This window comes from Aptenodytes forsteri, unplaced genomic scaffold, assembly GCF_000699145.1.
Source record: "Aptenodytes forsteri isolate BGI_AS27 unplaced genomic scaffold, ASM69914v1 Scaffold4, whole genome shotgun sequence".
Lineage (NCBI taxonomy): Eukaryota > Metazoa > Chordata > Aves > Sphenisciformes > Spheniscidae > Aptenodytes > Aptenodytes forsteri.
The window spans coordinates 1,479,733-1,491,929 of record NW_008795442.1 but is presented as its reverse complement, the minus strand read 5'-3'; the positions used below and the strand labels follow the sequence as shown (position 1 = coordinate 1,491,929).

The 12,197-nt window shown below is 37.2% G+C and overlaps 1 protein-coding gene across 1 annotated transcript in view; it reads left to right on the top strand.

The window, feature by feature from the left end:
- Positions 1-12,197, top strand: part of FAM19A2 (family with sequence similarity 19 member A2, C-C motif chemokine like) — a 46,411-nt gene that overhangs the window by 31,158 nt on the left and 3,056 nt on the right. The window contains exons 3-4 of the mRNA XM_019472545.1: positions 1,960-2,112; positions 3,094-3,218. Coding sequence (XP_019328090.1) covers positions 1,960-2,112; positions 3,094-3,218 — 278 coding nt within the window. The remainder of the gene's footprint in view (positions 1-1,959; positions 2,113-3,093; positions 3,219-12,197) is intronic.

Genomic DNA, 12,197 nt, shown 5'->3' with positions numbered 1-12,197 from the left:
TCAAAATAAAAAATAATGTGAACTTACAAAAGCGGCATGGTTTTGTTCTACTATATATTATACATTAGAAATAGATCCTAGAATAATTTTTTAACATATTCACAAATAAAAAAACTTATAACAGTTTTATTGAGAAAAATGAATGTATTTATTTACATTGTTTTATTGGCATATATACCAGTGAAATTGTTTGAAAAATAATTAAAAATAATTTTTACAACAGACTGAACTGGTAGCTGTAAAAATACTTGCTCATCATCAAAGGTATGAAAATTCCAGAGACTGCAAAGTTCACACAGAGAGTATGAACTGCTTTCCTCATCCTCTATTGAATTACAAGTGATAAATAGTTAAAAAACAAAGAAAAGCATTTTTATGCAAAACCATTTTTTTTTCTCCTAGATTTCTGATTTATGTGTAACATTTTGGTGTATCACAATATGATGGATCATGGGTTAATTGTTCGCATTGTGTTATATCATTTCAGCTGTAGTACAGCATCATGTGATAAAGTATAATCTAACCTGACATAATATGATGCAGTGAATGACAACAAAGATCACAGACTGTTCAGTGGACTTTGTTCTACTGAAAAACACATAATTGCCTGCATGAAATGTTTAGTAGTTTATGTTTTGTTGATGAAGACCCAGAAGTCTAATTGCTGCCTGTGGCTTTTGCCTCTAGGCACATTCTTGGGGTCCATAGCCTACATCAAGTTTGTTTTCCTTCCTCAGCCCTTTTGGGAGCTGATACTCTGCAATAACAACTGACTGGAGCCAGGGATCAGTGTTGGGCTCCTGAAAGCCTATTAGTAGGGCCTTCTCCTTGTGGAAGCTGTCATTTATTGTTTGCCATTAGGGATATAAAAGGTAGCTGAAGTGTTCAGTACATAGGCTTTGCATAAAGCATACAAAAAGTTATACAGCAGAAAAAATAGAGGACTTAGGGGTACTGTTAAAACACATATTGCTTTGCATAATTAATATTCCTCCCTGTACAAGGTTGTAGGTCAATACCAGCTAAAAGTTCAGATTTCTTTCTCTCTTCCTTCTGATGGAATTGAACTATCTCCAGAAATATCTGGTCTTGTATCAATCACCACTGAAAGTTCAGTTAAAATGACTTTTTCTGAACTCCAGATCCTTTGGTAACTGGCTGCTGAACCAGAAAGGGTCGTTTGGTAGTTCTCTTCTTACCAAATTGGTCCTCTCCTAGGACTCCAGTAGCATGATTCTGGTGATCAGTTAGAGCAGCATGGGTGGGGGTGATGGGTACTGGATATGGGATAATGAAGATTGTCCTGTTGCCTCCCCATGTTTGAAAAATTTGGTTCCCCGTGTTCCCAGACTTTCTTTGCAGTGCCAAGCAGAAAGATTTAAAATGTGATTCCTTAGTAGATTTTATTTCTGGGTTTTGTTTGAGGGCTGTCCCTGTATCCTGCCAGTTCTTCTCTGTCCATCTGTAGGAAGGTTTTGGGATATCATATCAAGAACTGCATTTGCCCTGGACATAAAGTCTGGAGATATAGATTCTGAAAACATATGCATGTATGGGTATTTTAACATTGATACACTTCCATTCCAAGATTTCTCCCTTAGAGAAAAGAAAAAAGTATCTTGGTAGAGATACACAGCTGTTTATGGGAGTTCAGAAATTAATATAGTTTCTAGGTTAGTTTTATAATGTTTCTGCTTCCTGCTTCACTGGAACAGTCCCATATGCAGTCTTCTCCAATTGTTCTTTAGCCAGTGTTTTCTGCCTGAGATAGTTATACTACATTTGGAAAAGAAACCAGCTTTACATTCTAGTGTTAGTACCATTGTAATTCGAGCTTCATGCATGGCAGATTGCCTTAAGAGCCAAGTTTAATGCATTTCTAATTAAAAAAAAAACCCAACAAATGGTATGATACTACCTCGCAATGTTATCAAATTGCTCATCTTCTTATTTTCACAGCTCACCATGTTAAAACTGGGACCTGTGAAGTGGTGGCGCTCCACAGATGTTGCAATAAGAACAAGATAGAAGAAAGATCACAGACGGTGAAGTGCTCCTGCTTCCCTGGGCAGGTAGCAGGTACCACCCGGGCAGCTCCTTCTTGTGTTGATGGTGCGACTACTCTATTGCTTCCTTTCGTTACATGTTCCTAGGGGGTTTTGCTCGCTTAATGTCATCACTGAGAACCACACCATTACAGTTAGCTATTTAAAATAAGAGTAGGAAGCCTTCTGCCTTTTGAAGGGCATGCCCAAGGTGAATGGGAGGAAGATGGGAAAAATGAATTATTTGCTGTTACTCTGTGGAAATGCTAAGCAAAATTATTAGATGCCAGTGAAAGAGACCTCTTGAGAAGCTAAATTTGATCTAACTAGCAGAGTGCCCTCGGAGTTGTATGAAAATCACTTAAGTAAAAGTGTTTTATATTTATTTTTATCATACAGGAAAAAACAAGCAAACAAACAGAACACAGTTCTGGCTGTTTTTTAGTCTTTTCAGACCAACACTATTTTTCCTATTCACAGTACAATATTAATGCTTTACTTAACAAATCTGGCATAGGCTCATATGTTTTATTCGGGAAAATACTAGCTGATTTTTCACATCTCTTTCTCTGAAAGAGGAGCAGGACGGATTCACCCTTTACATGATCTCTTTACTGTTGATATGTTGTTGGCTGTCAGAGAAGCGTAAGTATGTCATCATTGGGGAATAATTTTAATCAGGCTGTGTTAGACTATATAGTAGATCAGGAAAAATACACTACCTCAAAAGAAGATATTCTGCTTAAAACTTTGAAATCTGGCTGAGCAGGAAAAAATGAGGGTTGGAAAGAAATGCTGTGAAATTAGTTCCTGAACTGCAGTAAATTAGAAATAAACCACAGTAAAGAGATTGACTTTGAAGCACGTAGCACCTTGTGCAAATTGAGACCTAATTTCTTATGAAGATTCTGAGCTGGCTGAAAATCACAGACTAGCTGTCAGTCAATATATTTCTAACATTTTCCTGGAAAATAAAAGAAATGTAGCAACATAATGACACATTAAAGTGTGCATTTCAACAAAATGTGTTTGTGTTCCTCTCTTGTAGCTTCAATAGTGGAGCAGAAATGGTGGTGCCACATGCAACCATGTCTTGAAGGGGAGGAATGTAAAGTCCTTCCAGATCGTAAGGGATGGAGCTGTTCCTCTGGGAATAAAGTGAAAACAACTAGGGTAGGTATGATACCAACCTTACATGTTACCAACAGGTGAAAAAAAAAAAAATTGCACAGGAAACGGGATGCACATAGAAGACATCAGCTGAGAAGACTGAAGAAGTGTGGGAAGAGAGTCATACTGGGATTGGACTTCCTGGTCCTGCACACTTTTCTCAGCACACTTTGCAATTGCTTGAACATGGTAAGCAGTGTGCCAGACCTTCTCAGGTAAGCAGTGGAGATAGTAGAGCTGACCCCTTTTTCAGCTACCAGCAGTCATCAAATGTATTATAATCTGATATGTATTTCTCTCTGAAACCAGTTGCACAGTCTATACACCCTGCTAAGCTCTTCATTCACAGGATAGCATACAAGTGCATTTTTATCAATAACATGGAATTACCATGTTTCTACATAGAAACTGCTGAGTACGGTAAGCATTTGATGTGTCATGACAGTATGACCTTCTGGTTCTTTCTGTCTTGTATGACTGGGATTTACTAAAAAATTTTGACAGAGTTTCAGTGAGTTCCTTTTCTCCATTTGACACTTTTTATATTATTGGTTCAAAATTGCATTAACAGAAATAGATCATATATATAATTCATCATATACAATGCCTGAAAACAAAGTAAGCCTGCTGTCGTCTCAGATTTTAGCAGCTAACAGAAAGAGAAGAATAACAAATTCTTCAGATAAGCATTAAACACTCAAACTTCCTGAAACTACAGTGTTGTATCTCTATAGGGTCAACACAGTTCTTCATCAACATAAAACAGATTAAAACACACTCTGAAGTCACACATGCATGTGTGTAAACATAAACACCTTCACCCCTACACCCCACCACACATACTGATGATTGGTTTTCCTTGTAAGTATTTAGTAATTGTTTGCAGTGTCAGGCCATAATTTGCTAGTGTGGTGTTTACTCTATGCAGGTGTTTGAGTGTCTATGTCATTTGATTGAAAACCTCCTTGCATAAGCACTAAATTTCTGGTACACCTTGGTGGTAGTGAAATGTAGTATGTACTAAGTGAATTATATTCCTTCTGTTCTGCAGAGAGCTCTACATGTCTCAGTTTCTGTATGTATGTCTTTAAAACATTTTGACATTCTTTGAAGGAAGGATACTTCCTAAATGTTTGATATACAATTACACTCCTGAGTCCTCTTTCAAATGTGTTTCTTCTGAAGCTGACCTTGCTTGAATGCTGCCCACACTTAACTTTGTACATGCCAATGCAAATCTGATTATATGCATATAAAACGTGTAGCTCCAAAAGGAGCTAGATAGAATTGAATAATAGTAATAGAAATAGAAAAGAGTTATGTGTGTGTGTGTGTTTTGAAATTTGTCCTGGCTACTACTACATGGCACTATTAATGTTAAAGAACGCATGCCATTTTATATTTAATGTGAGTGTTTAACAAGCAGTAAGTAAAAATGTGTGTCTGGATTACGTTTCTGTAGGAAAAAAGAGGTCACAAAAAGGGGAGATATCAATTAGAATCCCCTTGGGGAGATTTCTTCCTAACATTTTGTCAGAAGATAGTTTTTTCTACATTGGTCAAGGTTATGAAGTTCTGTCCACTGTTAGGACAGAACAGAAGCCCAAGGCTCTTGTCCTCAAGAGCTTATGCCTCTGTTGCAGACTCATAGGTCTGGTTCTTTGCAGGAGTTGGACTTTTCTTGTCCTCCATGGATGGTGGCAATCCTCAGGTCTCATTTCATACCTCTTCAGAAATGAAGCTATGAAAAAGCCAGTCCTTTTCTCTATTTGCCATCATACACACTGATTCAGTACAATGGTTACCATAACCTGCTTGCAGACCTACCACCACTAAATGGAAAATACTAATCCCCTTAAATCCCCCACTATTTGTTCTGCCTTCTAGTTTGTCCAGATATTATATGTTTGCCCCTTCTTCCTTCATTTCCCACACAGCTGCAAAGCTGTTTTGAGACAATAGCAAGCTTGAATTCAAATTTCTGACAGAGAGTTGGTCTCAGTTACTGAAACCAGGTGGCACGTGAATGAAGGTCTCTGTCTTTCCAGACACAGGAGGCTGAGATTTTAACAGCTGTCATTCTGATGCCCAGAAAAATATACATTGCTCTTGGAAATGTGAGTGATTCTTTGTGTTAAGAGAGTAACTTATTATCAAAAAGCAAGTACTTTTCCCTAATATGTAGTGACTACAATATTTTTGTAGCTCCTCTTTCTGCTACCCCAAACCTATATAAATAAAAGGAAAAATTCTAAAGTGCTCTGTGGTTTCAAAACCCCCTATTTTGAGAAAAATAAAAAGAACTGTACAGATAGTCAGTATTAAGAAGTCATGAATAATAAGTTTCTGATTGTCGAATGAAGTAACCCATATGTGATTATCATGTATAATGTAAAAGCATAACGAAACAAAGGGAACTGAACAGCTTGGGTGATTTAAGTGTATTGCAGAAAAGCCTTGTGAAGGCTTTCCTGAAAGGTCTAAGAAAGTCTATATTCACCTCCAAACATTTTCTGTAAGTTTGCCTCCTTCGTGTGCAGAAAAAGTAACCCAATTAACTGCTGAAGTACTACTTTCTCTTCTACAGGATACCAAGTTCAAAAGCAGCACCTACGTTTCCACATCTCAAGCTGTTAATAATTAAGCATTACGTTAGAGATAAAACTAGTGGAGGAAGGAGGTATTTTGCTAGTCCACCTCTGTTAACATATTTAATCACACTGTTGTAAAAAATGATGATACCAACTTCTTAATACTTATGGTATCAGTCACTAAGCAAAAAGGCCAAGTGAATAATGGGAGAAAACTAATTGATTTTTAAAAATGTGGTCTACTTGAGGTTTTGCGTTTTGTTCAGATATGGGGATCTAATAAGGTAATACATGAATAATGAATTAGAAATAGCATGAAAGTTATGGTACTCAGAATTCAAATGTTAAGAAAAGTCAGGTGGAAATAATTTACCTTCAGAATGCAAAAACGAGTATTATGGAAAAATTAAACTGTTTTTGCTAATTTGTCTGCATATTAGTGGGAGGGGGCTGACATTGGAGTTAACCATGGAAAAGGAATGAATATGGAGGGGAAAGTGTGTATGAATAAGCTGAGTACTGAGTTAACTTGTGCTGGTTTAGAATTGACTATTTTGGGTCTATGTAGCCTGCAGGAGGGGAAAGGGAAAAAAGTCAATAACAATTTAGCTGAAACAGTAATTTTTTTGACTTCATATAAAGAAATGCGTGTTTTTGTTCCTGAGCATTATACCACAACAAAAGAGGATGTTCAGGAACACATCAGGAGAATTATTAAGTGATTATGTGCATAGCTGAGATTTACCAGGCACATTGTGGCATTCCCCTCCAGACTGAGAAACTGTTGTGAAAGGAAGCAAGTGAATATTTTTCTATATGGCTAGCCTCAATGTTTTGATAAATAAACACAAAAATTTTGTCACGTTACCCTCTTTAAATGATGACAAAAGTGTTAAAAAAAGGAAAAATCCAAAGAATTTTTTTTACCTTTGAAATATTTTTTCTTCTTACAGCCTTTTTCTAATATAATGATTTTCATTCAAAAAGCTCTCTTGGTTTTGCTTCCTTTCCTTTTTGCAAAATAAGAGAAATGTCTGTTTAAAACAGGGGAATTTTCCCATCAGTTGAAAACTCCAAAATATAGCAGTATTATGTATAAAATTGACAATGACATTAAAAAAAATGCTATGAGTGTGTAGGAAACAAAGCAGCCCTTTACAAAGACTGGAAAACAACATTTTGCAGTCAGATAAGAGCTAAGGAGAAAGAATTTCATATTTCTTTCAGTTATGGGGTGTATTCCATACCAGAGGTCTCTGGATAGGGGCTTTTCAAGTGCAGATCCAGACGTCAGGCTTTACTTGTATTTTTAAGAACAGTACATTGTCCGTTATCATTATAATCGAGGCTGACTTTAAATAAGAGCACCAGAAGCTGCATGTAACCTGTATGAAAGTGCATGCTGCAATGCCTCCTGGGTCCCAGTTCCCCAGGCATCCACCCTGGGACTAGCTTGGAGCATGTCATGGCTCCTGGGCAGCCCGTAAACCCATGTGTCTTTCCTGCAGAAACTAGGGCACAGGAACGCAGGTAAAGGGGTGCATCCTGGGTCTCATCTTGAGATCCTGGATCTGCGACATGACTCAAGAAGTGTGCCCTTGTGCCCAGGAGTGGGGAAGTGTCCCTGGGCTGATATTTTATGAAGATGTAGGGAAATATGCATTGATATTTTTCATGTGAAATAGACTAGACTAGACTAGACTATTTCAGTTGGAAGGGACCTACAACGATCATCTAGTCCAACTGCCTGACCAATTCAGGGCTGACCAAAAGTTAAAGCATGTTGTTAAGGGCATTGTCCAAATGCCTCTTAAACACTGACAGGCTTGGGGCATCGACCACCTCTCCAGGAAGCCTGTTCCAGTGTTTGACCACCCTCTTGGTAAAGAAATGCTTCCTAATGTCCAGTCTAAACCTCCCCTGGCGCAGCTTTGAACCATTGTGCAGTAATGAAATAGTACCTTGTCCTTAAGCTTTTAGTTTGATTTGGTAGAATTGCTTGTGGAATAAGGCATAGTTTAATGCTAAGTACTAAGTTCTGGTTAAAATATGTGGAGTGGAATTTGCTGGACTTTGCTGGGGCTAGGACTCTCTAGAGTGAGATGACTAGCCTAAGCTCTAGGCTGTCTTTTTAGTATCGGAGAGAATTGTTCAATTCCAGAGGACAATTCATTTTGTCCTAAGATAAGTCAGATGAATTATCTTCTGGAGGTGTTTATGTTTCCCTAATAACTCTAAAGGGAAGCTATGATGACTAGCTTAGCGCCTCACATTTAGATACTTAATGTTGAATAGAAAGATGCTGACTCGGAGGCTTTACTCTCTTTGGTGTGGTCTTCAATAGGAAGATGATCAAAAAAGCCCCTTCATTCTTTGTCAGTTTGGGAAGCTTTGGACTTTGGCCACTATGAAATGCAAAATAATATAAGAACAGTTTCAAAAATGTTCATGTTCTGAGGACACACAGCTATGAGCTAAATCGGTGAATCATACTATGATGAGCAACATGTCCAGTATCTATTATTCAGCAAAAATTGGCAACCAGTGCATGTCCTTTTAGAACTGACTTGTTGGTATAATACTACTAATAATACTAATACTAATAATATAAATTAACCAAAAAGATCAGATGTAATGCATAGCAGGTATTGATTATTAACCTCTGAAAATCTCTAGAAGGAGAAAGTGAACAATGTTTTCCTATAAACAAGTGAAAGTAGTATTTTCAGACAGGTAATAAAGGGCCATCTTTTGGAAATGAGCATCCAACTTCTGGAATAGCTGAGCACCCACACTTCTATGAGGGGCAGAAGAAATTGCAATTGTCACTCTGAAAACTGGCTATTATTTTTAATATGTGGGGCAAAGCACACTGCAGAACCAAAAGAAATCAATATCTAATATATTACTACATAACTATATGCCAAACCAATATTAGAAATAGAGTACTATAAAAAACCGAAATAAATATTACAAGGACAGAGAGAAATAAAAGAGAAATATTACAGGGCCAAAAATAAATCCATATTGAGTATATTTATCTACATTCCAAATCCAAATCTGCTTTCCAAATCAATACCAGAGATAGACGGCTAGTGTGAAAAGAACAGAAATATTGCCGGGATGGACAGAAATCCATACTGAGAGTGTTTATCTGCATTCCAAAACAATATTGGAGAGAGCCTGAAGTCAGATATTTGTAATATTCCATTTAATCTAATTTTACATTATGGCATCCAGAGTTTAAAAGAAACTAAAAATTGAATAACGTTCTTGGAAGAGGAGAAAGTGTACCATCCAAACACACCAACTGGCTGCACATGAAGCCAAATCGTGTTCAGTATGTGCATTCCAGTACTCTAAATCAATGCAGTTCTGTTGCTATCTATAAATACTGCTTACATTTTTACCTTATCTCCTCTTTCTCACTTGCAGATGCTGGGTTGTTTCTAAATTAATTACAGCTGCTGAAAGGAGAGGCAGTAATTTTATTTATGTTTCAATTTATAAAATATGCTGTTCATAACCCTTTCAGCACAAGGAATGAAAAGACCTCTGTTAGGTACCTTTATGTAGTAATGCTTTGCAGTGGGCGACTGTGATTCCCAGTATCAGGAGGCAGCATTAGTGGTGACTGAACTACTACTAGTGCTGTCATAACCACTGCTTGAGTAAGACAACATAATACAAAAGGGCGAAAATGTGTCCCTGGATATGAGAAGAAAATGGCATTTTTCTTGTAACTGAGCCTGACATCAGTGTTAGCAATGCAGCTATGTTAGTTGTTGATCTGTGCTTCTCTGCATGAGCAACAGATGCATAGGCTCTTTAAGCAGCAGCAGAGCGGAAGAAAATGGAACAAGGATTACTGTTTTTTTCTGCCAAAGTTGAAAAGAAATATTGCCATTGTGGCAGCCCCTTCCCTCATGTCTTTATTTCTCTTCCTCCTCCAGGCTTTTCAAAAACAGCAGTAGTGATGACACGTAATTAGAAAAAGCAGAAATTCATCATATAAACGTTGTGTATAGGTTATTCTAGGATGTTTCCGGTAGGCCGGCTGTACGGGAGTTGTGGTCAGTCAGTGCTCATAAGGCAATGTATTTCTCACACGACATTTTTTCAGTGTAAAACTGCTACTAACTTCCATCACATGAAACAATTTGCCTTTTGCTTTGACCGCTGTGAAACGTGAAATACTTACAGGATAAATCAATGATCTGCTATGCGTCAGTAGTAAATAATGACAGGAAGTGCTTTTCCTAATATTATTTAAGGGGCTGTGTGAATAAATGTAAGAAACAACCTCATTGTGAAACTGCTCTATCCCCCTGCCTCACTTCAGAGCCTCTGTCTATAGGCTCCTCACCTTCTACCTTAATTTCATATGAAGATTTATAGGAATAATATACATATATACAGTGACTAGTAATACCTTGCAGTTCATAAAAAGGATGTGATTACAATATAAGTAAGTGCACAGACTGTAGCAAAATACTACTCATGGAAAAGAGTGATTGCACTTGTGACAACCTCTTTGTTGCTATGGTATCTCTTTCCATGCCTTTGGCTAATCTGTCACTAGGAGAAATTTGCAGCTGTCTCAGCATGTTTCTCATTGCTCACTCAGAGACCCACTGTATCTAATCTGTCATTAAAATAGCAATAAGTGGTATGTACACATTTTCCTAAAAATACATACAAGTTTCAGGGGGCAAATGATCTGGTAATGGAAATAGGATGACATTTTCTGGGGTCAAGCTAGCTTTTTGCATTAGTCAATAATTATTGTTTTGATCTAGCATCACAATTCATTCATACTGAAGCTCTGTATTTTTTGTAGGGCACCCAAACACTAATCTTTTGGGACACATGGGCATTTTGATGAAAATAGTTAGCATTCCAGCCAACACATGTTACAAGGAATCATCAGTATTCAGGGCTATGCAATTCACTGTTTTCCTTAAAAATAGCTGCTATATACCAAATTTACTTCTTTAACGTGAAGTTGGCGTGCCTAGTTCTACCCTATGAAAAGGTTCCTGTTGCAAGTCTACATCTGACACGAGTTTAGGCCTACAGCTTGGTGATGTTCATTTGTAGGTCACAGAAATCTAGACAAGTCATAGTCCTTTCCCCAAAGGCAAATGTACTTAAAAATACCCACAAAACACAAGTTATGATGAAAAGGATAAAAGGAAGAAGTGTTGTGGTATGAAATGTTATAGGCAAAGTCATAGACTGAAAGGTCAGTAAAACTTGTTGGGCAGGTGAAGATAATCCAAACATTCAACTCGCAAGACATTTTCGGTCTCAAATTTTGTTTAGTTCTGTTCCGACTTTGAGTCCTATGGGTACTGATATTAAGAACTGAAAGTGAGGAACAACAAAAGAGAGAATGTGTTAAAGGCAATATTCACAGGTACAGCTCTTCTGGAAAGAGGGAGCCTGTTAATGCATTACTTGAAAGAAAATAATTTCTAAAAACAGAATAGTATTTTTATTTTTCTTAATTAGCAGCTTTTGCCTAGATGATCTGCAATTTTTCATTATTTTTTTTCAATCCCTTGCTGCACCTCCTTGTGAATACACTGGGTCTTGTCTCTAGCTATTCAGAAGTGTTACTTTAATTTTTTTGTGAGTAGGCACACTGTACAAATCAGAAATGAAATCCATTGCAATCTCTTCATCACACTCGCAGAGTATTAGTAATATATGCTGTGGTTTATACATTTTTATGAGGGAATAGTTTTTTCTAAGGTAAGACTGCAGCTAGCATCCATTGTAAAGCATCATTTTAGCTTCTGCAGAACTTGAAAATTGACAGAATTACTCTGAAATCAAAGGAAAATATTTCTGCAATATTTAAAGAAAAATGCAAATGGATTTCAGTTGCATGTCACTAATTAACTAATCAGTGATTTTTGCAAGCATTACTTTCTTCCACGTGGGAATCCTCCACTCCATCAGTCCAGCCAAGAGGTTTTCTGCCTTTGTCCCAAAAGATTCGACTTGTGATTTATTTTTCTTTCTTTTCTTTTTTCCCCCAATTTGTCCTTGCTGGCATGTTTGAGATATTGACCTCATGTCTGAAGAATAGTTTTCTGCTGATGGAATATGATGGAAAATAAGAGTGAGTTCTGAAGGCTGTATGTAAATTACTGTTTTTCTCCACTTCTCCACAAAGTAGAAAAGTCCTGACACCGAAATCAAAGATGTTTCCACTCTGATTTGCAGCTCCATTTTCTGCCAGTCTCTTTGTCCTTTCACAGCTGTGCAAGAAGGGCTCTTTGAATATCTAGCAGTCCTTTTTAGTTTTCCTGGGAAATCTTTTTCAGCTTCTACTACCTCACAAGTTACTGTATAGGAAGATGATATTCAAATGCCAGTATTG